The sequence below is a fragment of the Vulpes lagopus genome, chromosome X (genome assembly GCF_018345385.1).
Source record: "Vulpes lagopus strain Blue_001 chromosome X, ASM1834538v1, whole genome shotgun sequence".
Taxonomy (NCBI): domain Eukaryota; kingdom Metazoa; phylum Chordata; class Mammalia; order Carnivora; family Canidae; genus Vulpes; species Vulpes lagopus.
This window is the reverse complement of record NC_054848.1, coordinates 42949069-42976505: the sequence shown is the minus strand read 5'-3', so window position 1 is coordinate 42976505 and position 27437 is coordinate 42949069. Positions and strand designations below refer to the sequence as shown.

Genomic DNA, 27437 nt, shown 5'->3' with positions numbered 1-27437 from the left:
ATCCTCTATTGACTATCTACTGTGTTCTATGCTGGATACTCTACTGATGAGATTCCCCCAGTTCTTTACAAACACCCCACCAGGAGACAGGCGTTATTATTACCAAATCACAAAGAACTCAAGGTTCAGGGAGGTTAAGTAACTCACCCACAGTCAAGATACAGTAAATACTGGTTTAAGTGAAATGCTCCTAACCACTCTCACTTATTGAATCTTAACACATTGCTCACATTAAAAGGATTCTGCATGATGTTACATTTTATTCTGTAATAGTATAAAGAAAGACTCATTACCTCATTTTCTAAATAAGGCAGTAACTATAGCTGTGTGACTATTCAAAACAAACAAATCCCCCCCAACACCAACACCAAAACACCTCTCAGGTCTCTATTTCTTGACTCTAGGATATATATAGTGAATTCTTAATTTTCTCTGTTAAGGGAAGGAAATACTGACAAGGACAAAATAATGAAAACAGTAGACTATTTTTAAATAGCTTGTGTTTGTGGCATACATTTGAATCTGGGCAGGTTTGATGGTCTGAATATTCACTTTCAATGAAAGAATGAAGCCATGAGGTAAAAAAAAAAAAAAGCCTCAACAAGCACTGTAAAACCTTCTGGGGTGTTGAGGAGGATGCATATCAAGTCAGAGACTAGACCATTGCCTAAACTGAGCTGTTGCATCCCATTTTCTGGTTTGAATCTCCGTTTTCCTAGGGAAGAGAGGGAAATAACTCCGTAGTTGGGTGCTAAAGGAAAGACAACAAATAACCTAGGGAGGAGAAGGAAAATACTTTAACGAATGTCCCTTTCTGGTTTCTTCTGAAACATGAAAATGATAACAGGCACTGAAAATAAAAGATGCTCGCCTGAAGTCCGCTTTTGACAGATGGAATATTAACTTGGGATCACCTGTGAAGTTCCTGATAACGGCATTGACAAGAACTGTGAAGAATGCATTGAGCTATACAATGGGCTGAACCATATGACGTTGCTATTTTTGTCATCAAAAATGGTTGAATTTTGGCTCCTTTACTTGGTTCAACTTAACATTTTGCTTTATTGGCAAACTCTAAAGCCACCAAAAATGTGTTGGTTAAGAATTGTTTTAGTACAAAATGCACGTGAATAAATACCTCACCATCCTTTCTGAGGGGCAAAATATACTTTCCACTAGAAAGGAGAAAACATTTCTACTTAAATCTCATCGCTGAGGTTTGCCTTTGGCCTAAAACTCGGCTTGGACAATTTTAGATAGAGGTACAATTGGCTAGGAAGTTAGGACATGTGGCAGTAAAAAGGGCTTTGAATGCTGGGGGATAATGTTACATGAAGTTGGAAGTGCTACATGAGCTTTGGAGGTTGCCATGATATCTTGGCTTTGCATCCAAACCCACAGCCACACATATACCCACTGATATCAAAAGAATCTCCTCACCTTCATACCAAAGGTGAATATAGTGATGACAATTTTCAGGATGAGTGTCAAGGCCAGCTGCCACATGGCACTGTAGACTCCCACACCAGCCGGTCTGTCAGGCAGTTCACCTCCCTTGCTTGTGTTGAAACGGTTCTCATAATCACAGAGCTTGGAGGAGTCCAGAAGGCCACAGTCATTAAACAGCTCAGAAATGAGCTCACTTGTGCTCATTCGGGTGTATTCATTGGGGAAAGCCAGGATGGCAGTGATGGCTGTCACAACGAGTACCTCTATGACAGGATACTTGCCCAACTGAGTCGTCTTACGCTTCCGACACCATGCGATGTTGGTGCGGATAAACAAAGCTCCCCACAGACCACCAAATATGCCGAGTAGAATGAACGGCACCAGCTCAAAGAGATGCCATGGGGTGTGAAACTCCACATAAAACAGAACCAGGCGGCTGTTGCCAAATGGATTGATGGAACGCAGAGTAAATGCTGCCACCAAGGCAGCAAAGAACGACCGCCACAATGTTTTGAGGGGAAAATAGTAGCTGACCTAGAAGAAAGAAGGTAAGACAACAAATTTAAATCAGCGTGCAGAGGGGAGGGGCACCTGGGTGGCTCAGTGCATTAAGCATCTGCCTTCGGCTCAGGCTGTTATCCCCAGGTCCTGGGATCCAGCCCCACATCAGGCTCCCTGCTGAGCAGGGACTCTGCTTCTCCTTCTACCCCTTCCCCCTCTGCTCATGCTCACTCGCGCTCTTACTCTCTCTCTAATAAATCAGTATGCAGAAACAGTTTTGGGTGAAAAGTCGGTGGTGCAGGAATGAGAGCTAAGGACAAAAAAACTGCCCAGGAATATCTGGTCACATGGTAAAACACAGAGTTGGGTGGGGCACTCCCAGACCAAAATGTCCAATAGACACTGGCCAGGATTCCTGACCCAGAAGCAATGCACATGCTCCACATACAGACAGAAGTACTTACCTCTTCTAGGCTGAATAACACTCCACCGATAGGTGCCCCGAAGGCTACAGATACACCAGCTGCTGCTGCGGCCGACAAGACCTACAATCCAAAACTCCAAATTAGTGTTGGAATAACGACACCTTTCCACACTTGATCTAATTTTTAAAACGAATATTCGTGTTTACTAAACATTTTTTAAAAAAACCTCACATGCTCCATATCCCAGTTATCAAAAATGAAGTTTAATTCATATTTACTTATTTTGAGAGCAAACACCTCAGGCTACATTTTGAATGCATGGTTCAAACGCTTGAACAGGTAGGGGGTCTTTCCCCTGGAATTAATCCAGGCATATACTTTATTCCAAATTACGCTCCCCCATCCCCCATACTCTCAATTCACTAAATGAATTTGAGTCTATAAACCTATTAACCACCTAAATGAGTTATTTTTGGTGATATATTTACATAGCACTTTCCTTATTAAGAAATGCTTTCTAGGGCACCTGGGTGGCTCAGACAGTTAAGCATCTGCCTTCATCTCAGATCTTGATCCCAGAGTCCTGGGATGGAGCCCCACTTTGGGGCTCCTCCCTCTCCCTCTGTCTCTACCCTGCTCACGCTCTTTCTCTCTCTCTCTCTCTCTCTCTCTCTCTCTCAAATGGATAAATAAAATCTTTATTAAAAAAAAGAAATCCTTTTTAAATGAGATTTGAGAGAAGGTTGTAATGATACAAAACTATAGTAACAATTGGCTCACAGCTATTCAGGAGCTGCAAATACTCATACAATAGGTGGTTAGGGTTTTCTGTACTATGTGCCCCAAGGAAAGAGAAATAGGGAGCAAACCTAGAAGCAACTAGAGGCAAGGACATAGATTTTGAAGGGAAGAGAAGACCTAAATGTGTTTTGGTGTGGCAAGGAAAAGGGGTAGGTGGAAGGGGAAGGGGAAGAAGCTGTCAGAGGGAAATAAACAGGGACACGGAGGTAGAGTAAGAGAGCAAGTGATACTTGCTCTACCTTAGTATGTAGGCATGTGCATGTGTGTGTAAAATGTGTGTGACCAACACAACAGAATTAATAAAGTCCTTTCATTGGATTCTGGTTGCTGTGGAGGGGTAAGTGATTCATGGTAGTAAGGAAATATTTTTAAAAGAAAGTCTAATAATAGTTAAGAGTTTCTGAAGAATAAAATGCTTCTTAGCAAAATAAATAGGCAGGTTTCCCTAAGAGTGCAGGATGGCCTGGGAAAATGAAGGGGAGGAAGGAGTGAGGCCTCTGGGGCTAGCCTGGGAGGATTTGGAAACTTGTGCCTCTATACTGGCTTTCATCTGAGAAGATGAGGAGACTCAACGAGAGGATCTCAGTGACTGTTTAGGATGCATTATGAGGAAAAAGAAAGAACTGTGATGGCTAGTGTGCTTCAATTTTTTGCAGACAGAGTCTGTCTATCCCCTTCCTTCTCAAATCTCTATTTTACTCTCAACCATCTGCCCACTTTGACAAGGCCCCAGGACCCAAAAGGCTTGCTGCCAATGGTGAGAACGGCAGGAAAAAAATAACTACAGAGTCTAAATAAACAATAGGAAGTGAACTCAAGATGCAAATATTCACAAGTCTAGTTAGAGAAATACATGACATCTATACAGAGAAACAGCCCGAACTTCCCTCTCATATTATAAGGAACTGTTTGAACAAAAATGCCAATTTTATGGAATGAAAGTAACCATCAATCTATAGTTTTGAAGTCACCCCTACCCACGTAGACTGGCCACAGTCAACACTTTACTCTTGCCAGCTAAAGTGGTCTTTTCACGTCTTTGGCTTCTGTTATACATTATTCCCATCTAACAACTTCACCAGCTTGATACTGCCTTTATGCCCCTCTACAAACAATGGACTCAGATTTCTCTCTCCCTTTCCTGCTAGCCTTCTTCCCCAGCCAAGAACTCTCTCCCTTGAACTATCAAAATCTATTCCATATTTGAAATTTCAACATCTTTGAGTTTCCTTCTGGGCCTTATTGGTTTTGTTTTTCAAATAAATCGCTAAGTTCCAATTTGGTGAAAATCCTTTCTAATGAAATGATCTTGGTCTTGACCCATTTCATATGTGATTTCTGTGTAATTCAAGGAAAACCAAGCAAGAACCATTATTTTCTGAAATCCTTAATTATAGCAGGATAAAAGTAATCAATGACTTGGAACATTTCTAAAAACTATTCTTCCTCCTCAAAATGATATACATTAAGAACTGCATGAACATGAGAACAGCTACAGAGATGCTGTGGTGGGCCTACTTTGGCAAGGTTGAGGCAGAGGGAGAGATCCTAGACTCAGAGAAACCCATTCAGTGTGGCATTAGGTAGAAACAAAAGATGGAAAACCTGGTATATGAAACACATGCTGAGCTTATATTTGTTCACAGGAATAAACGACTTATTTTTAAAGTCTTCTCTTATTTTTGTAACTTATTCTGTAATCAAACAGCACAACTTGTATAGAGTTATATGTAATACAAGTCATTGCAGTTAAAGTCTTTACTTCTTCTTCACTACCACTTACTTCACTTTCCCACTCAACCACAGGTGGCCATTTTCAACAGTTTAGAGTAAAACCACTTTCCAGATGTTTTCTTTCTAAGTGCACATATATGTACTTTTAAAAAAGCATTAATGAAATTGTTCTATACCCCACAGTATTCCAAAATTGGTTTTTGAAACTTAATGATGTTTTGTAGCCATCAATACACATAAGGCTATCTTTTTTTTTTTAATGACCGCATGATATTTTATAGTATGTACAGAATATAATTTATTCAATCAGTCCCCTGTTTATGGACATGGCAATTGTTTCATTTTACCACAATCCTGACAAATGCCACACCCACTAGCCCCACACATATCCCTTTGTTCACACAAAAACTTGGATGTCTATGGGATAAATTCCTAGAAGTAGAACTGCTGAGTCAAAGGGGATTTGTACTGACTCTAGCATAGAGTCCCCAAATCCTCATCCCTAAGGTTGTACCACTCAGGCTCTCACCAAAAGAGAGACTATTCAGGCCATGTGTTGTTACCTCTCTGCGCTTGGCTTCGTTCTTCCTGTATTTGTTGAAGCAGTGGCACAGAATGTTCCCACAGCAGCAAGCCACGTGCACTAGGGGGCCCTCTTTGCCCAGGCTCAAGCCAGATGACACTGCCAGCACCAGCGTGATGGTTTTAATAATCAGGGTCCACTTACCCAAATAGCCCCTAATAATAAAACCGCTCAAGATCGTTTTTATCTGCAGGTCAAACACAGAGAGATTGAATACAGACTAAGCAAGTAGACAAGGCTGGGAGGCAGTAGTCTGGACCTCATTATAGAAACCGCACCTCTTGAACAAGTGACATATAAATGTTTGACCTACATGACCCCAATTTGGGAGGGAGCCCAGGAGCCCAAGAAACCAAGAACTGTTCAAGCTCTCAAGTTCCTTTTTTTTGGGGGGGGGGGGGCGGGCATGTGCTAGCTGGGCAAGGGAATATTGCAAGCATGGGAGTGGGTGTATATGGAGAAGGGGAGGCAGAGTAGGAGGGTGTTTTCCTTACTTACATCCTTACAGGCTAGTATAGCCTTGATTCTCTGCCAAAGACATTTGTAACTAAGACTTGGTCAGGAAACAGAGGGGCAAGGTCATCTGGGTAACCTCAAATCTCAGCAGTTTCAGCCACTGTCAAGCAATCTAAACCCAAAGTAGTGAGAAGCAGGATTTCAACCACCCTCCTGCTAGCCCACAACATATTATAGGAAATGTAGCAAAAACAGTTTTCTTTGTCCTGCTTGAATGAAGCTGACAATTACCACTAAGTTTTGAGGCCAGAATATTGGGCTCTACCCTTAATCATCTTGGGCAGGGGGCAGGGGTTGGTCTTCCAGGGGCCTGGTTGGCCAGGATACCCCCAGGGGGCTAGGAATTAACCCCCATTAGTGTCCAGGTGACCCAGGCTGGAAGAAGACTTGAGGGAAGACCTAGGGAGACTCCAGATTGCCTCAGTGCCTGATCCCGTTACACATGCAGATCGTGGTACCTGCTAGAACACAAATTAAAGGCTTTGGTCCAGGAAGGATTAGTTATTATTAATGGTTTATAAAGCCATTTAGAGACTCACCTCAGGAATTCCAGAGCCACAGGCATAAGGTGCAAACACTTTGACAAGAGACACAGCGAGGAAGGCAAATAGGAGAGCCCAGAGGACGTACATGAAGTAATTGACTATGTAGGCAAAGGCTCCCTGGAACAGAGGGAAAAGAAAGAAGCTTGTTTTAGTCCAGGGCAGCCTCAGTGAGGCATGCAGTACTTCTGAGGAAGAGGTTCTTGGGAGGTGAGGCCAGAAAGAAAAAAGACCAAGATCAAATCGCTCAAAAGGGTCCTCCCAGGATGGTCAGCAGAGGCAACTCCTGAGACACTTAGTCCGCCCACCTGGTACTGCAAATGAGAGGCTTGGCTATACCCAAAGGAAACTGCCACCAGCTTCTAAGGATGGATGAGAATGAAAAACAAACAAGGTTGTGAGTTCAGATTCCATATGAGAGCTTGGATAGGCTTTGTGGTCAAAAGAGAGCTGATTTTATGTCAATTTTATGAAGAGTCTTGAAAGCTCTTTTATTGAGATGGCTGGACCTTGGCTACACATTTGAAGTGAAGACCAGCTGGATACCTGCCTTGGTGTCAAATTCTCAGGGGAGGTTACAGTGTTGAAATTTCCTGAGTGTTTTTCCTAAAACACACAGTGAGGTTCTATAAAGAAGCACCACATCTTTTGAGAGCATTCTGCTATCAGATTCAGCAACAAGTATATGTGAGTTGAAAGTTTCAGGCTGTGACCACGCAACAAAACCAGTGAGATGCAAGCTATCCCAAACAATAAAACAAGAACAGCTATTCATAAAATAGAGAGAGTATATTTTGGGGACTATCCACCGAGGATAATGAAGTCTGCCAGAAAATAAATCCAATTTTGACCACTAATAAGGAGTCACCAACATAAAGGGCATGCAGATAGTTACATCTTACTAGGAAAAAAAAAATCTATTTTGAACAACAGGAGATTATGCTTACTGATAAAAATAGGAGAAATTGAAACTCACTCAAATTACATGAAACACAAAACTCACTGCACTTCTGACTTCTTAAAACATAAAACATTATTCAAATAATTCACTGACCTAGACAAGGAGAGCCAAACTGCTCAGGGTTTTGTTTTGTTTTGTTTTTTTCCTGAGTTACAGCTTTGACACAAGTTTTCCATTATTTTCGTCCCTCAGAGGAATAGATAATTGCTCTCTCTTGGCCTTTTGAATGTAGCTAGGGAGGAAGAAGACTCCAGAGGCGGGGAGAGGGAGTGTTAGGGCAAGTAGCTAAAACTGCCTAGAGGCAGAAACCTGGGGCCCAAGTGCTGGGCAGCAGAACTCTTAGATTCTAAAAGCTTGAGTCTGTGTAAGGATTTCATTCATAAGAAATGACAGCCAGAGAAATCTGTCACTTGAGACCATCTCAAGCTCCAGTTTGAAAGCTGCACTTGGACTACTAAACCACGTATACACATGGCTCTAAGCGGGTAGCATGGGGGGACCTCAGGGTAATGGAACAATAGTTTTGTATCTTGCCTGTGGTGGTGATTACACAAATATACACATGTGACAAAATTGCAGAGAACTGCACACACACACACACATCTATGCATGCAAAACTGGTAAAATAAAATCTGTGGGTCATATCCTGGTTTTGCTACTACACGGTAGTCATAGAAGATGTTACCATTGAGGGGAGGCATGGTGAAGGGTATAGGGGACCCCCCCCTTGTTTCGCAACTTCTTATGAATCCATAATTCCTTCAAAAATAAAAGAATAAAAAAAAAGAGGCACAGGAATCTCTCTTTCTCTCTCTCTCACACACACACACACTCACCCTAAATTCCAGGGCTTCTCAAACTTTTCTACCTAAGTACTCCTAATCTAGGAGAGAGGGTAGGGGGTAGAATACTCAGGAGCAGAGCTGAAACAGAGATTGTTTTATCTTAACAAACATGGGAATTTTGCATTCCTTTGTAATTAAATGTAATTTTAGAAAAATATTCTGCAAAAAAAAACCCCACCTGATTTTCTGAGAAGGCACATAGCATTTATCTTGTGGTTTCACCAACCCACCAGCCCACTGACCTTAAGCCAGTTTGAGAAGAACAGATCTAAACCCTCTCACATTTGTGGTATGTATCCAACTCCTTTATTGAGCTCTCTCCCTAAGCCAGTGTGTACAATCATTTATGTACATAAACACTCTTATTTCTGACTTCATTATTTTCCTATCCTTCTTTTCCCTTGATTGTATGTGTGCATGTGTACACATGCACGTACATACACACCATTTCAATTGTGGACCAAAGTAGCAATAAAAACGCATTTTAAAAGTACAAATATAGGGACACCTGGGTGGTTCAATGATTGAGCATCTGCCTTCAGCTCAGGGCATGATCCCAGAGTCCTGGGATCAAGTTCCGCACTGAGTTCCCTGCAGGGAGCCTGCTTCTCCCTCTGCCTGTGTCTCTGACTCTCTCTCTGTGTCTCTCATGAATAAATAAATAAAACCTTTAAAAATGTTTTAAAAATAAAGTATAAATAGGGCAGCCCAGGTGGCTCAGCAATTTAGCGCCACCTTCAGCGCAGGGTGTGATCCTGGAGACCTGGGATGGAGTCCCATTTCAGGCTCCCTGCATGGAGCCTGCTTCTCCCTCTGCCTGTGTCTATGCCTCTCTGTGTGTCTCATGAATAAATAAATAAAATCTTAAAAATTTAAAGTATAGGGATCCCTGGGTGGCGCAGCGGTTTGGCGCCTGCCTTTGGCCCAGGGCACGATCCTGGAGATCCGGGATCGAATCCCACATCGGGCTCCCGGTGCATGGAGCCTGCTTCTCCCTCTGCCTGTGTCTCTGCCTCTCTCTCTCTGTGATTATCATAAATAAATAAAATTTTTTTAAAAAGTTAAAGCCCACATGGTAATAGAAAGGGAAGGAACTGAAAAACAAAGTTACTTTTACACTGAAAAATATCTGCTAGGAGACAAGGACAAATGAAAATAATGATTTCATCTCCAAAGAAGGCTATGGGCAATATTATTCCTATGTTTCTGGTATTTTGATATGGAATGGATCCTGATTTTTTTTTAATGTTCTAATGCAATGTGCAGGGGAAAATTACTTTTGGAGTCAATACAACAGACACAATTTTAACCCACTCTTTGTTAGAAATTAGAGTGTACCTGTTGGCTGGCTCTGCCATCTTTACTGAAATTATTAGAGAAAGCCAGATTCAGTGACACCATATACTAACCACTAAGAAATACCAGGACTGTTTAAGACAAGCAAAAATGTTAGGTCACTGTGTAAGTATCAAACAATTCCACATGGCAGAAGCAATGGAAATGGGGCTGCACTTTAATCAGAGAAAGGCAGCTGGCACTGGTTCCCCTTTCCATGAAAAGGAAAATCATTGCATTCTACAATTGCTGTGAGTGCGGTATAAGAAATTAAGTGAATGTAGGAATAAAAATCAGTGGTTCCAAAATCTTCGCAACATGTTACCTCATCCGTGCTGATGATAAGCTGGGACCAGCTATTCCACTCAGGACATTTGTCTCTGTCTTCGAAGGTGACATGCTCAGAGTTCCAGCAACAGTGCTCATGGTTAAACCAAAATCCCTCTGTGCATATGCCTTCTTTTAAGTCTGTCATCCAATGAGCAGAAATGTCTATCAAGCCAGCTAAGGAACCTGATTTGAGGTGAGGGAAGGGAAGGCCAAAGTTGTCACAGGAAACAAGCGAAAAGGCATCAAAACAACAGACAAGTATAAACGTTCAGGTTCCCTTGCAATCTCCTTCTGATGGTCTGTCTGCTTGATTTCCATCTACCACCCCTAAGAGATTTTGTCATTAAATGCCTAGTCAAGGGGGGTAAGAAACACAAAACACTGTCTGCATTGAATACCATGTCTGGAGAATTTCTATATGGCTGGGGGGGGGTGGGGAGTTAGGGGAGGGCTAAGGGGTCTGGTGGGAGCCAGGGGCAAGTGGATTTGCCTTTTAGCTGATTTGTGCAGCAAAGACTCTGCTTTAACTTACAGTTCATGGCTACTGATCCATGAAGACAGTCAAGTTTATGAAAAATCATTTTATTCTCACTATTGACATACGATTGGGAAAATGTGAACTGCCAGCATTGAAGAATATTATACAATCTTTGTTTGAGATGGCTGGCTGGGGAAAGGGGGCTGATGAATGCAATGGAGAGGAGAGCTCGGCCTTGTTAGCAATTTTGCTCCATGGAGAGTGAACCTGAGTGGTGGGAGGAAGGCATTCTAGGCTAAGAGAAATTAAGCTGGCAAAGCACAAACTGTGATGCCCAGGGAAGCTTAGATGAAGCTATAGACAATGTCGAAGCCTTCTGAGCCTGGAACATGAACATTCTGAAGTTTTCTTCATGAAAAAGGAGCAACCAGTATTATATGCAGAACAGCCATCAAAGAATACTATGAGAAAATGAATAGTGAATGGGGGATTATGTGCTATGGTTAATAGACTGGTTGGGTTAAGATAGTTACAGTATTTTAGATTCTGGCCTTCTCATCATTTCTGTCGTCCAGATGCAGAAACTCTGGCATACAGAAATGAAACCGGCCTAGAATCATGCTTTAGGGAAATAGCAAAGACATCATAAAATTCACAGCCCCTGAATTCCCAGACTGTTCCTGCATTCGGACACACTGCTTCTATTGTTGCTCTGCAATGCTTAAAAACAAAATGCCCTGTGTGTGCAAGGGAAAGAAAAATATTCACTGGTCACCTAGTGACAAGAACTACATTAAAAAGTTGAGGATATTACACCTACATTCCAACAGGCCGGAGGCCATGTCATGTGTCTGTTTGGGTAGGTGCTAAAAGTCTTAACAGAGGTTATTTACATACTTGAATAACCTAGTCAAATCTAACACCTTGTTTTGACACCTCCTCTTGGCCATGCCCACCTTCCCCGCCTTCTACTTCTTACTGCACTTAGTGCACAGATTCAGAAAATTAACACGTGTTACAGAGTTTGGCTTGTCCTCTGGTTGCTTCGAGTGCCTGTGTCTTATTCAACCTAACGGCAGTACCCTCCATCCTGTCTTCCCTTTTCCTGCTATTTCTCCTTCTTTTCCCAATTGGACCCTTCTTCCCTGGTTACCAATTTTATCAGCTTTCCCCTACCCTACAGAACAAAATGCTTTCCCCTGTCCTCGTTACCATCTCAAGCCTTTGTCCCTTCTTGCCTTCCAGTAACCACCAAATACCTCCAAAACTTCTACACCGGTTGCTTCCCCTTGAAATCTGACTCCTAATATTTATGAGATCAGTTTCTAAGGTCACTGGTATCCTCCTAACTGCTAAACTACATAACCTTTCTCGGCTCTCTTCCTTACCTTCAGCTTCTCAGCAATACTTAGCATTACAGACCACTTGGTCTGTCATCAGCCAGCTCTAAACTGGCCCAACCATGGTATCTCTCCTGTGAGAGCCAGAGGGATAGCATTAACACCCTAGACCACAGGTTGGCAAACTACGAACCAGGGGTCCAATGTGCCTCTGTGCCTGTAAATAAAGTTTTGCTTGGTCTCAGCCATGCTCATTTCTTGACCTATTGTCTATGGCTGCTTTTGCACTACAGAGACCATTTGGGCCACAAATCCTAAAATATTCACTACCTGGCCCTTTACCCAGAAAATATTGCTGACTCCTTCCCTAGATAATCTTTGAAAACTCAGCTATGCCTGGGCCTTTCTTCATTTGCAGCAATCATCTTATGTTTCCCGGCTCATAAATTTTCTCTAGGTAACAGCAGCGGTGTTGTTAACAATTGTGGGCACCACGCTGAGTACTGTCTGTGCTAGATCTCATCTACTTACTATTCTGTCCTCATAGCACATGTGGATGACAGCTACTTTTACTAGCCCCATTTTACAGATCAGTAAACTAGAGCTCCCAGGGATTAAGAAACTTGCCCACAGTCACAAAACTAGTAAGTGGCAGGGCTGATTCCAGTCCCAGTAGCTACAAAGTAGTGCCCATGCTAAAGGCCATTTTATCCCATCTGCCTCCAGGTTTCCTACCTATCTTCTGTTTCAGCTCAATAGTCCATATCTTCCTAGGCCCATCTTTTAATGTCAGAAGGATACAACCCTTAGCATTTCTGCCAGGTATTCTTGGCTTTTCTGCTTCCCCTGTGGGAGGGGAAGCCTGCTTGGGAGCCTGCTTTAAAGTTGTATGGGCATTGCAAGTATACTGTTCCTAGTCAGACTGTTTATTATTTGGAGTGGCTTAGGAGGTTGATGGAGAAAATAGGAAAAGGTGGTACCCTCCCACTCCTCTGCCAGCACAAAAGAATGAGACTGTAAGTTTCCTGAGGGTATGGGCCACATCTTCTATGCTGTTCTTCATTACCAAATGAGAGAGCAGATGTTTAAGAAATAGCTACAAAAAACTCTTGGGAAGTTCTCTTTTTATATCTCCTCTTATAAACCCCATGTAGTACGTGTTTTCAAAAAAAAAAAAACCCTGATTATCTTGGGGTACCTAGTTGGCTCAGTTAAGCATCTACCTTCAGCTAGGTCATGATCCCAGGTTCTAGGTCCTGGGATCAAGGGTGCTCCCTGCTCATCGGGGAAGTCTGCTTCTCCCTCTGCCCCTCCCCTGCTCCTGAGCTCATACTCACTCTCTCTGTCTCTGTCTCTGTCTCTCTCAAATAAACAAAATCTTTAATGACAACAACAACAAACCCTGATCTTCTCTAACAGAAGGGCTCTTCCTCATGACAATCACTGGCAGGCAATGCTAACAGCACCTTAAAATGGCTACAATATTTTATGGCATACAAATGCATTTAGATACATTTCCTCCTTTAACCTCATTTATTTAAGGAAGGGGATGCTATATTAGAATCCCTTTACAGATGGGAACCCTAAGCTTCCTCAAGGTCCACCAGCCATTTATTTCATGCAGGAAAACAGTAAAGCTCAGCATTTTACTCAGTTCATGGCCTGGGGGAAGGGCACAGCACAATTGCAGGAGATTTGTTTAGGAAACAAACATAGCTTTACTTTACCTGATAAGAGCCCGATGAGGAGCATCAACAACCAGCCAGAAAAAGCATCACTCACGCTGTGAATTAAGGCCCACGTGGACTCTTTGCTTTTATTGGTAATCTAGGGAGAAATGAGGAAACACTGGGTACACTCTATACACACCTTTGCTTTTTCACTTGAAGATGCACAATAAAGAAACACAAAGGCAACTCTCTTCAGGAGGCAGAGAGACCAATTTAGAGTCACTTCTCAAATAATCTTGGGCGGAGCCAACCTCATCAAGAACTTGGGAGGTTTATTTATTTTTTTTTTAAATTTTATTTATTTATGATAGTCATACAGAGAGAAAGAGAGAGACAGAGACACAGGCGGAGGGAGAAGCAGGCTCCATGCGCCGGGAGCCTGATGTGGGATTCGATCCCAGGTCTCCAGGATCGCGCCCTGGGCCAAAGGCAGGCGCCAAACCGCTGCGCCACCCAGGGATCCCCGAACTTGGGAGGTTTAGTGAGCTCCAACTTTATCCATAGTGTCGCCATGGCCACAGGTACCTTAGTTAGGGATTCCCCAACCAGCTGTGCTTATTTTGTGTTACCTCAATTTGTTTTGCTCTTTGCAGTGGTCTCTTTCTGCCCTAGACATCTGATACCTTAAGATGGTCTCTTGACTCCCAGCAAATAGTCTGACTGTTCCCCAATCACCAAACATGGGCATGTTTGAGTGGTGAAAGTACAATGTGAGGTTTCCTATCTAGGGTGGTGCTTCAGGTCAGGCAAGTTCCAATACTTGCTCCCCACATTTGATCACAGATACTACGCGGTATCAGAAATGCATCTCCTTTATTTTCGAAAATCTTCTGGGAATATCTGAGGCTAATCGAAAGGGGTGGAAAGTCTCATTCACCTGACCTCTTTGGTGCCCACATTTCAAAACCAAGCATTCTGACAGTTCTGTCATTGGCACTTCCCCCTTCCCTGCACCTCTACTTCTCATCTTTGAAACTGTGACTTCATTACCCCAACTTCAGCTACCATGGCCTCACAAATCATGATAACTATAAACATTTTTAAAGCATTTTAATAATTCGTTTTGATCTATGACTTTAAAGTTTCCAGTTTTAGTGCTGAAAGAAGATAAGGTAATGTTTTTCTGGGATAATATCTCCATTCTGATGATTAACAGTTAATGCAAAAAAACACTTGAACACTTGATGAACAAATTCTAATTGATTTTGGATTATTATTCATTGGCGTAATGTTTCGCAGTTGTGGCCACTTTTATATGGTGGGAAATATGCCCTTGTCAGAACCCAGGTGACCTTTACCATGTAAATAACATGCTGAACATGCAACTAATGACAAATTGAGCTCCGAATTACAGATGGCGGAAATATTAAAGCTGGCCTGATGAGTTAATATGATAGAAGATGTGCAGGTGTTCCCATATAGCAGAAATTTTATGAAGAAACATAGTGTTTTGTAGCAATCCCCCTTTTCAGTTAGGACAGAAAACTCAGTGAGATTATCACAAGTCCAAAGATTACAGAGGAATTTCCCAAAACCTGTACCTAGGGCGACCTGACTCCTAGGTTCAGGTGATCATAAGAAAACCAGCCAGGAGCCAGGAATGGCTTGGGAATAAAAACTGATCTGAACCTGACTATCAGGAGACTTACCTGGCTCTGAGAGAAAGGAATCATAAACTCAGGAGAGAATGGGACGAACTCAGAAAACAAATTTTAAATTTGAACTCAAAGCAGAAATAGAAAGAAAAAAATAACCCCACCTCAGGTTGGTGGAAGAAATGCCTCTGTGATCACCCATTGACCTTGGATTGCTGGGGCTCAGGCCCTACCTTTTGAAGTTCTCTGTGTGGCCCTGACATGAGCTAGAAATTGTGATCCCCTGACTTAAATGACACACAACAACGAGTTAAAGGCAAACAACCTTGGCAAACTGCTTTAAGAAGTTTTCACCAGACTCTGGAAAGGGAAAAATGGGGGAAATTCTCTCACCAAAATCAAAAGAATCTGTGCCATAGCCATTAACACCAACTATTACCAGTCATATTAAATTAATGTCCTCAATTTGAATTTGGTCTTATGGGTTTGAGTTGAATGCCTACATTTCCTTTTATGGTTGTACCAGAGTCATAATTCACATGGACTTTATCCCATATGCTTCAGTAAACACCAGGCTCTGAGATTTTTTTTTCTTTTATTGATTTAAAAGAAGCCCCTTTTCGGGGCACCTGGGTGGCTCAGTGGTTGAGTGTCTGCCTTCAGCTCAGGTCATGATCCCAGGGTCCTGGGATTGAGTCCTGTATCAAGTTACCCTTCTTCTCCCTCTGCCTATGTCTCTGCCTCTCTCTGTTGTGTCTCTCATGAATAAATAAAATCTTTTAAGAAATTTAAAAAATAAAATCCTACATTGCCAGTAGACACCAGCTTCAGCCCCAGCCAGAGCTGAAGGAAAGCATACATATAAAGAATATGTATCTTCCACCTCTTCCCCTGCTATTTCCTGACACTTAACTCCTGTCCCATTTCTCAGCTTACCTCTCGGTGCCTATCCCGATCTCGAGACTTCTCTCTCACCCAGTCAATTGTATTGAAATCATCATAGGTCCCCACACCAGGGATCGGCTCCTCCAAGAAGTCCATCATCCTATTTGAAGAACCTATTCCTCCACCATTGTATGACTTGTCCTCTGTATTGAGCAGGAAACAGACATTAGTAACTCTAAACATTTTAATACCTCCTTTCTGAGTACCAAAAGTTGGGTCCTTAAACAATCAGATGATTACAGTTAGGGTGTGCTAATAAAGGACTGTAATAATTGGTGAGAATATCCATCACATTTAGAGGTTTCTGTGGTCTATGCACAAAATGATTAGTGCCTTAAGGCAGTATGAATGGACAGGGACAGATGAGCAGGACAGTAAAAAGGGAGAATTGACAGGAGTTGAAATGTAAAGGGAAAGGATTTACTAAAAAAACACAGGAGTGCAGAGCAGCTTAGGTATTTCAGTTTCTGTTCTGGAAGGGAGACAAAAGGGTCAAAGGCCTTTGCAGACATATCACATCAGAAACCATTTTGCATGTATAAGACAGTAGTAATTCAATTCTAGGAGGTGGCTTTTGCCTGAGTGCGAACTCCAAAGGAAGCATGTCAGCCTCTTCAAGAGTTAAGCTGGCTGGAATGTACATATTTCTCTTCGATAGGTGGAAGACTTTGATCCCTGATGTAATGGGCTTGTAGAAACTTTTACTGAGTATGTCAAAACAGTCTAAGACTTACAAGTAACCAGCACATGGTTTGGCGATGGAATGTCCCTCCCTGATCCTTCAATGGAAGAAACATATCCACTTGCCCAACCGCAATCCTTTACCTGCTTTGCTTTCAGAGCTTCTATTATAATTACTTATGCAAATGTTTTGTCTTCCTTTCTAGACCGGAAGCTGTTTGAGGGCAGCCCTATATCATTGTTGCCTTCTCATGTCTAATACATATCCAAGATTCAATAAATATCAGCGGAATCAAAGTTTATTTGCCAAACAGTGGGGATGAGAAAGAAGTATTCAAACTCAGAAGCTGTACACACACAAGGTTACTTAGTATTGTTTGACACACTTGTTCAAAATATTTCCACCATCCTCTGGTAAAACAGGTTTTTTTTCTATTAAACACAAAATGTAAAGTAGTATTCAGGAATTTATACAAATTCACACTGAGGAAAAATGCACAGTAATGCTATCATTGAACACCACCAGTCAAAGATCATATTTGCAGCATCAACCTTAGCAGGGGCAACGCTTTATCCAGGCTGTTTGGTGATGAATCCCTGTGCAGGGATGGCCAGAGTGGGCCTGAGCTGACACCCAGTTCCCCCATCTGCATCCCCATCTTCACTCTAAACTCCCACAGACAACTTCAGCACTCTCATAGGGTAAGTGGGAATTAACACCCAAGCTGTACCTGATTTACAAACTGTCAGTCTTCCAAATATCTAATTCAGTGTGCCATGCCGGCAATACACACACTTAAAAGGAAAAGCTCTGCAGAATCCAAATCATATTGAGGGTGGGGAAGGGACTGGAGTGGAGGAGGGGAACAAGTTAATCTTAAAACCCCTAACCAAAGTCCTTTCCGTATCTTCAAGCCTACCTGACTGTAAAATGGTTGGCTGCTGAATCACCAGCCCAGCATTTCCTATCATGTCAGTGGCATACTGATAAAGATTAATGCTGGTATGTTTGAGAGCTTGGAAGGAAACAGCCAGCTAGGAAATGAGGACAGAAAGAAAATAAAGTATGGTGAGAGGGGCAAAAATAAAAAAAAATAAAAAAACAAAAAAACAAAAAAGCCATTTCAATTCTCAAGACGAATGCTGACATGAACCCAGGACACCAAACAACCAGGAATTTACTTTTTAAAGCAGGTTAATGCTCCAAATGAATCTGCTCTGATTTAAGGGCTCTGCTTTCAGGAGAAATTGAGAGAGGATTTTGTAAAATTGATTTTTAAAAACACTCCCTAGCTATCTAATGTTACACTCTATATCAAATGAGGCCCCCAGCTCTTAAGGACATTAAGACAAAATGAAGATCTGCAACAGCTTCCCAACAGGAAAGAAAGAATCCTATTACATCACCAGGTAACATGAGCACTGCATCATCCTTCTTTGTAGATAGTCTCCTGTTAGAAACACAAATTGTCAGGCAGCTCTGAAAGAGCAGGCAGTGATTAGAAGCCGACAACAGACTGTGATTCTCCAGATCCCGGTCTCCCTGGGGTCACACGTCGGTCCTTGACTGGGCTCAGGTCTGCTTACCTTCAATCACAGCCTTCTTTTTTTCTGCCTCAAGGAAGAAATAACCTTGGCAGCCCGCATTTGGTCATTAAGGTTGCGGAGCTTCTATGGAAGGAGCCCCGGTATTAACTGCTTGAGAAGGGCACTTGCTGCGTTCTCTGCCACCTAAAGCACCAGTGTTCCCGGCGGTCAGAATGTGATGTCACTGTTGGAGTCATGTGACCAGACCCTTGGACCAGCCTTGGAGAAAGGAAGATTTTTAACTGAGCACAGAAGCCTTAAAGATGTAGTCTCATCTAAACAAATGCCGTCGGGCTGGGGCAGTCGGGTCAGTTCACAAAACTGGGATATGGACAAGTTTCTGTCTTTAGACGTTATTTAGCAAAAAATCTGAGAAGGCAAGGCAGGAATATCTGAAAGCATTTAGAAGAGTTACAGGGGTCCTGGGTTAAAAAGGGAGAGAGTCAAATACAAAAAAAAAAAAAAAGGCTTTTTGAAGAAAATGATGCCCTGGAGAGTACAAACACAGAGAGAATCTCAGACGTGCAATGTGGAGTGAAAGATGCGAGATATGAGAGCACATAACACGGCTCTATCCATCTAAGTTCAAAACCACGCAAACCTAAATCACACCGTTTTAGGATACAAATGTAAGCTCCTACATCACAGAGAGAAGCAAGAAAATGACAAAAAGAATGGTAGCTATCCAGAACAGGGCGGGGGAGTCACCGTCTGGATGGAGCACATGGTGAGGGCGGGGTTTCCAGAATGCTGGTAATTTTTCCTGATCTGAGCAGTGGTTACCTGAGCATTCATGTTAGAATCATTCCTTAAACTGCACACATATGTTCTGTGTCTTTCTGTGTCTACATCGTAATTAGAGAAAATTATGAAAAATGAAACTGAATGCAAACTCAGCTCTTTTACAGCACCTCGTAACTTAAAAACTCAGATTATCCTCAAGAAAATGAGCTGTTTAAAAAAAGAAAGAAAGAAAATGAGCTGTTTCTTAGTATGGGTTCTCTACCTGGAAAGCAACATCAAATATGATCTCACTAATCCAAACTGGGTAATACTAGCTATTTCAGCTGTGAAAATAAGTTCACTATTACATTTGCATTATTTCAAAAGCTCCCCCTTCCCAGGCCCTATTCCTAAGGCTATTCTTCAGCAGGTCTTAATTAACTGTGCGATAAGGCCCATAGAGTAAAGGAGAATGAAATAGCCATCTCTTAACTTCTCAGTGAATCCGCAGGACAGCTGCTGTTAAACATTAATCCAGTCAGTGTGCTCCAATAATTAGACCTAAATGTAGGGCTCTGAAATGTTGTGGTCACTCTCATCGCTTCTTAGGGCCCCATGCATCCTGAAATGTTAATACAACAAAACCTTATCAAATGTTAGGGACTTCATGAAACCTGTATTCTTTTGTTTTTTTGTGGGATTTTTTTAAAGATTTTACTTATCATTCATTCATGAGAGACACACAGAGAGAGAGGCAGAGACAGAGGCAGAGGGAGCAGCAGGCTCCATACAGGGAGCCTGATGTGGGACTTGATCCTGGGACCGTGGGACCACAACTGCTGCTGAAGGCAGATGCTCAACCCCTGAGCCACCCAGGTGTCCCATAAACCTGTATTCTTTTGGTACAGTTCACCATTCTCAGTCTCTTGATGAACTCAACTAGCACTAATGAAAAGAATTAAAATGAGGGATGCCTGGGTGGCTCAGGGGTTAAGAGTCTGCCTTCAACTCAGGGTGTGATCCTGGGGTCCTGGGATCAAGTCCTGCATCATGCTCCCCGCAGGGAGCCTGCTTCTCTCTCTGCCTGTGTCTCTGCTTCTCTCTCTGTGTCTCTCATGAATAAATAAATAAAACCAAAAAAAAAAAAAAAAACAACTAGGTCTGGTAGCTACACTGCAGTCCTTGAGCTAAAAGGAGATTTAATTACAATTCCCTTTTCTGCCAAATTTGTAATCTCTAGCATATGTTCATTATACAGACCACCAGGTGTAGGTCAACTGATATTGAGAAAATAAGACAAAGAAATGCTTACCAATTTGTAAGGCAGCCTCTGATAAAAACCTGATAATACAATTAACATTTGGGAACAAGCAGAGTTATCTTTCTGGAACACAGATATGATCAGATCACCTTCTGATTTCTAAAATATCACTTTCTGATTTCTAAAATGTCAGTGGCTCCCACAATGTTTTTTAATTTTGATTCCAGCATAGTCAACATACAGTGTCATATTCATTTTTAAAACTTTCACCATAGGAAGGCCATTTGGCACAAGTGCAGACTCGGAATTTTTAGCTATCCATCATAATTTTTAGAATAGGACAAATAAAATACTTAAGTGTATAATAATGATGACGACAATGATTTTACAACCACGAGAGGAATCAAATTGCACTCTTTCATGGAAGTACCTATATCTGACTGGATCACCGCTTAAACTGTGGGTCATATGCCACATCCAACTGGTTTCTTTCCTTAGCACTTTTTTTTTTTAACTTACTAGAAAGAAACAGTAAATTCTTAAAACTTAGTTGTCAAGAATGGCAGCAGAGATGATCCTCTTTGGGACTAACTACTGAGGTACAAAGAAAGTAACAAAATGCAAAAGGGCTTTTTTTTTTTAAATTTTTTTTTTTTAATTTTTATTTATTTATGATAGTCACAGAGAGAGAGAGAGAGAGAGAGAGCGCGAGGCAGAGACACAGGCAGAGGGAGAAGCAGGCTCCATGCACCGGGAGCCCGATGTGGGATTCGATCCCGGGTCTCCAGGACCGCGCCCTGGGCCGAAGGCAGGCGCCAAACCGCTGCGCCACCCAGGGATCCCCAAAAGGGCTTTTAAAAAACAAAACTGTAGGGATCCCTGGGTGGCGCAGCGGGTTTAGTGCCTGCCTTTGGCCCAGGGTGCGATCCTGGAGACCCGGGATCGAATCCCACGTCGGGCTCCCGGTGCATGGAGCCTGCTTCTCCCTCTGCCTGTCTCTCTGCCTCTCTCTCTCTCTCTCTCTCTCTCTCTCTCTCTCACTGTGTGCCTATCATAAATAAATAAAAATTAAAAAATAAATAAATAAAAAACAAAACTGTATTAAGAGTTAAGCTTCTGGTGTGTAAATTCTCTGCCAAGAAAGGAAGAGTAAAATCAAACAAGGACCCTAAATGTCATATTGAGGTGCTTCAGTGAGTCTAGATTTTTGCCTCCCTAACCAAAAAAGGTAAAACTTAACCCAAGTAAGTTTTTGAAGGCATAGTGTGCTCTAAGTTACATATAAAACAATTCAATACTCTAATAGGAAAATGATGAAAGTTAAAGTACAATTAGATCTCAATTTGAATAAATTTTTAAAAGCCCCTAAAGGGTAATTTGCACTGCTTGAGTCTGGGCAAAATGTCCAGAAAACGAGTCAGAAAAAAGTCAACATTTAAACAGCTTTCCCAGTAGGTTACCCTTAGGTCTAACAACTGAACAATGGGTCTTTAGAAATGCACTGCTTGAAGGAGGAGGCATATACACGAATGCATGTAGCTCATTTCCTTTTATGGAAAACTACTTTCTAATTTTTCCCTAAAAATCACATGATGCTTGAAACTAGACAACCCCATAAAATATAAGAAAAAAAAATCCAATTTTAGAGTAATGTTTATTTCAATCCCTAACCAAAAAGCCACTAGAAATTTACCCTGGAGGGCTAAACGGTAACTGATTAAGCAAACTTAGTTAAACACTAACAAAAACACAAGGGGAAAGAGAATAGAAAGAAACCTCACACACAGACCCTGAAATAACTGCTTTAGTAATAGGGCAGCTGCAGGATGGCTCACTTATTGGCAGCAGCCTAAAGAAAGAAAGGATTACTCAAAGCAATGGGGCAGGGCTCTTGATGGTGTGTATCACAGGACCTGAAAAGAGGCCCATTTTTAAAAATGTATTTCAGTTTTTACAGGGATATGTTGTATGTTTGCAAGGCTGAAATGACATCTACAAAAAATTCAACAGTCTACCTAGCGTACTTCAGCAGATACTCATCCTGTGGTTATTTGAATTTTCCCTTCATTCAACAGCAAGAACTAAGAGCCTATCTTATGCCATTTCTCACTTCCATACCTGCAGCCCCTTCCCTTTTTTTATTGGCTCATCCATTCTAGATCTCCCAGAAAGTTAGGAACCCTTCCACATTCCATTTGTCTCTAGGTTTGAGACTACATTACAGTTGAAGCTCCAATACCTAGTCAACACTTTTAGGACCTTTCTATCAACTCGTCCCTCCATTTCACTTCTATTTTTGCTTTCCCATTTACCTAAACCCAGTGGCTGAAAAGCGATTGTTGGGGAGTCACTCTCCCATCTAAGCCCTGGATAGGATCACAAGGCCATGCTATGCTTTAATACACTATCTTAATTGAACTCCAATTAAAAAATAAATAAATTCCAAAAAATACACTATCTTAGTTTGGCCCCTGAGGACATGTGTTCATATTTCTTTTTTTAAAAGATCTTTATTCATTCATATGAGAGAGAGAGAGAGAGACAGACAGACAGACAGGCAGAGGTAGAAGCAGGCTCCATGCAAGGAGCCTGATGCGGGACTTGATCCTGGGACTCCAAGAGCACGCCCTGGGCTGAAGGCGGCGCTAAACCGCTGGGCCACCTGGGCTGCCCCGTGTTCATATTTCAAGGAGACTTTCCATTGACACACATCTGTATAGCCATACTATTTCTTAAATACTGAAAGACTTCCAGAGCTATAGATAACTACTTTCTTTCCCCCAGGACTCTTCTCTCTGCCAACCATCCCCTAGAAGCTCCTGAATGTTCCCCACGTTTTAGTAGCTAGAACATCAGGAGGTTCCAGAACACTGCCCAGTGCTGCATCTGACATCCGGTCTGACTGGTCAGTACCTGTATTGTTTTGCACATGTTTCATTTAAGGACTGACTGCTTTGGTTTCCGTTCATGGCAAGTTAAAACTTGCAGGTGTCTAAGAGGCAGGAAGGACAACAAAGAGGAAGCTCTCTATCCCAACTCTGCTGCAAACTAGACAAAATAAGAGGTAGTGAGAGATGCAGGTAATGGGACTGCAAAAACTGCAATGAATCTACTACATTAAGTTTGAGGATTCTGAGAAGTATCCAGGAAGACAGGGTATGGCAGAAAGGGATAGGGAAGACTTCAGAAACAAGGCAGAATCTAGATTCTAAGACCACCTTCAGACTCCCTGTTTCCCGATGGATACAGCTCTGTCCCCACCGGCCTGTAGACTTTTGCTTGATGGGGGACTTTTAGATTTCCTACTCCCAGCATCTGCTCTCATCTGGAAGTTCCCAACCCAATTCAACTTACACTAACCACTGGAGCCAGGGTGATAACTACCAGAGTTATTACCAAAGCTATGAGAAATAGAATGTGGATTGATGGCTTGGTATCTGCAGGCTCCAGCTGGACTAGGACACCGCGAAAATCAATGGAGAACTGGATGTAGCAGGGCTAGATTTGACAAAGTTGCCAAGAGGGTTGGCCACATAAAGAAAACAATCCCTCAACTTCATGACTTGCTCTTCATTCCTTCCTTCTCAAATTTATACATTTATGGGACCAACGAAAGGATCAGGGAATGTAATGGGGAAGGAGACACTGCACTAAAAAGCATCTAACATGCCACAGTGTTGGGAAACCTCCCTGGTTAGCACAGTCCTGGGTAATAACATGTAATCACTGTTTCAGAAGCAGTGGTTCTCCAGTTCTTCTGTACTAAGTCTGCAACAATTTCTCTCTATTAATCCCCAAAAGGAAGTTGGGTACACACGATGAGCAATTAGTCTTTGGCAGGGGCAAAAACTTCAAGAGGAAATCCCAATTAGGAAATTCTTCTTGGACTCATGGAAATGGTGTGATGTCAGGGTCAGAATTAACGAGTTATAGATATAAAACCTAGGGATTGCTCTTAAAGAAACACGTGTACCGACTCACACCAATGTGTGCGTGTTGTTCATTGCAGCACTGTTAGTAGGAGCAAAAACCTGGAAACAATGAAAAGAGTCCAGGAATGAGGGAATAGCTCAAGGGAAGAAGTAGACTGACATGTAGTAAAATAGAAAAATCTCTCAAACACACTCTATGAAAAAAATCAAATTACAGAATAATAAGTAGAATGTTTTAAAAACTGTGTGTCTATGTGTTACCTGGATAGAAAAAGAATCCAAAGAGTCACATTGCATTATTTTTAGGGGCTATCTCTGGCGTGGGAAGTATGGGGAATGTCCTTCACATTTTATATACATGTGTATTATTTGAATCTTTAATAGTGACATGTATCTATGTGTTATGTACATAGTGGTTCTAAAAAGGAAAATAATGACCAAAAAAAAAAAAAAAAAAGAGATAACACAGCTAGAAGAGAAGAGACAGGACATTTCAAAGGGCAGACCTTTCATTCTGAGCGGCAGATCACTGGAGTATTTAGAAACAAAGCAGGTAAATTTTCAGACAATACCAGGAGGAAAGCACTGGGAGGAAGATGGCTTACAAAGTTTTTAAATGAAAGTCAATGGAAAGAAAGTCTTTGCTATTGGCCCTATTGTCCAGGAGTGAGAAGGTACAGATTCTAAGCCTAGCTCCACAAATCAGTAGTTGTATCACCTTGGGCAACTGCCTTAATCTCTGTGGGTTTCAGGTTCTCCATCTATAAAATGAGGGTGGAGTAAACAAGTATGATTTTTAAGGTCCCTTCCACCTCTGATATTCTATAAGTTTAGTGATGATTTTTTTAAATCACTCATACATTATGCTGAAGGACATGAGAGGACTTTAAGCTTTGAGGAATTCCAAATGGTATTTTGATTGCATAGTTATTTGAGAACATTCTGCTGGCAGGATCCTAAAATGGCAGCACCAATCCTTAGAAAAGAAAAGCAAGACTCAGCTCTTTGGTGAAGCATACGACAACCTGAGGCTCAATGCTTCAGCCGTATGGCTCACTAGAGTTATACCAATATGGCCAGTGTCTGTGGAGTACCTGCTAGCCACAGACCTCAAAAACATCTAGCATGGGCTCCTGAAACGTTGCAGCAACCCTTTACCCCATGCTGTAAATTGGAACAAGGTAAGGTTAAAAATAATTCACTCTGGATTTACTGCCAAAGGGCCTCTATGGTTTTTTTTCCCTTCAGGAGGGGACCACAGTGGTTCCACTAACTGATAAACAAATGGGGAGCTTCCAGATTCAGCTCTGACAAATGAAGAACTTAGGAGTTGTTACTCTCATCCTTAACTACAAGAAAAAGCCAGACAAACTGAACAGTCAGTAACTTTTCATGGACCTACCTGAGGATTAAGGTTGCAGGGGAAACAGCCACACCTAAATCTGAAGAGACAGGTTTATCCAAAAAGACAAAGACACAAGGAGGTCTGCTCACCTGAAGTAGAGACCAACGGAACCAGAAACTACTAGGGGACACTTGGATGGCACTGACGAAAGTGCTGAAGGCTGAGTGTAGACTTGCATGAGAGTGAGGAACTTCTGAGCCTTGCACTTCTGTGGCCTCTACCTCCAGGAACCATACCAGGTTCTCACAGTAGAGATAAGAGAAAGATCCCCTCCTGGCTCTGATGAGGGGAGGGGAAGAGTAATCATGTGAAATTCCCCAGAGCTTTCTCTATACCAAAGGCCTATGCTCCAGGGGGAAATACTTTGCCGGAGCCTTATCCCAGTTGGGGGAAGGGCATTCCTCTCACTCTGGCAGACACAGACACACACACCCCACCACCCCCAGCCTTCTTGTCTCACCCAAAGGAAGAAAAAAAAAACCATATTCAACAGGGGTCTGGGCTTCCAGGAGATGGACTGGGAATGCCATGGTTGGAACAGAAGTATGGGGCAGAAAGAACAAAAACCATACCACTGGACTAAACTGTGTGAGGGTCACAGCCACAAGACACAGGCCCAACAGACACTGACACTTAACAGAAGATTATAAAATGACCTGCTCCCACATATCTTACCACAACACCAAGGGGGCTCCAGTATAATGACAGTAGGTGGCAGCTGAAAGAACTACAAGCCACAGAATCTCTCCCAACAAACTGCACTTGAAGGAAACTCAAAATCAGGCAGTGATACGAAAACAAGGACACTACAAAATTTTAACCCTCTGGCACAGACGGTTACACCAAACATTAAACAGCGCAACTTCTAGCCACTCTACCATAAATTCATAAAGGAATGAAACTAGAAACCAGTAAGAAAAATAGCTGAAGGGGCATCTGAGTGGCTCAGTCAGTTAAGCCTCTGCCTTCAGCTCAGGTCATGATCTCAGAGCCCTGGAATTGATCCCATGTTGGGCTCCCTGCTCAGCAGGAGTCTGCTTCTCCCTCTCCTTCTGCCTCCTGCTCTGCCTGCTTGTGCTTGCTCAATTGACAGGGTGGGGGGCAGTGGCAAATACATACATACATACATACATAAGTAAATAAATAAAATCTTTTTATCTTTTTAAAACACAACTAAACATAGTCTTACCATACAATACAGCAATCACACACCTATACATTTACCCAACTGACTTGAAAACTTATGGTCTACACAAAAACCTACACACAGATGTCTATAATAGCTTTGGTCATAGTTGCCAAAAGGTGAAGAATCCAAGATCTCCTTCAGTAGCTAGGTGAATGGATAGACAAACTGCCCTCTATCCAGACAATGGAATACTATTCAGCAATGAAAAGGAATGAGACATTAATACACACAAGGACATGGAGGAATCTTAAATTCATATTGCTAAGTGAAAGGAGCCAACCTGAGAGGCCTCTAGACTGCATGATTCCATTTATTGACATTCTGGAAAAGTCAAATTGATGGACATGAAAAACAGACTGTTAGTTGCCAGGGGCTCAGAAGGGAGGTGTCTGAAGAGGTAAAACATGGGGGATATTTTTTTTTAGTGCAGTGAAACTATTCTGCATGATACTGTAATAGTGGATACCTATCACGATGTGTTTGTCAAAATTTATAGAATTTACTGCATGGTGGACCTTAATGTATGCAAAGATTTTTTTAAGATGGAAT

General features: G+C 42.0%; 1 protein-coding gene across 4 annotated transcripts in view; it reads right to left on the bottom strand.

Annotated features, from left to right (window-relative positions):
• CLCN5 (chloride voltage-gated channel 5) overlaps positions 1 to 27437 on the bottom strand; it is a 160397-nt gene that overhangs the window by 10742 nt on the left and 122218 nt on the right. For 2 of the 4 annotated variants that reach the window (XM_041741250.1, XM_041741251.1), the window contains 7 exons: positions 16102 to 16253; positions 13568 to 13667; positions 10018 to 10205; positions 6549 to 6671; positions 5474 to 5680; positions 2415 to 2495; positions 1441 to 1983 (listed from right to left, as the gene is read on the bottom strand). In XM_041741250.1, the coding sequence (XP_041597184.1) occupies positions 1441 to 1983; positions 2415 to 2495; positions 5474 to 5680; positions 6549 to 6671; positions 10018 to 10205; positions 13568 to 13667; positions 16102 to 16253 (1394 nt within the window). Of the gene's footprint in view, positions 1 to 1440; positions 1984 to 2414; positions 2496 to 5473; positions 5681 to 6548; positions 6672 to 10017; positions 10206 to 13567; positions 13668 to 16101; positions 16254 to 17711; positions 17827 to 18378; positions 18570 to 27437 lie in introns of those variants that run through there. The other 2 variants (XM_041741252.1, XM_041741254.1) reach the window with 2 other exon arrangements.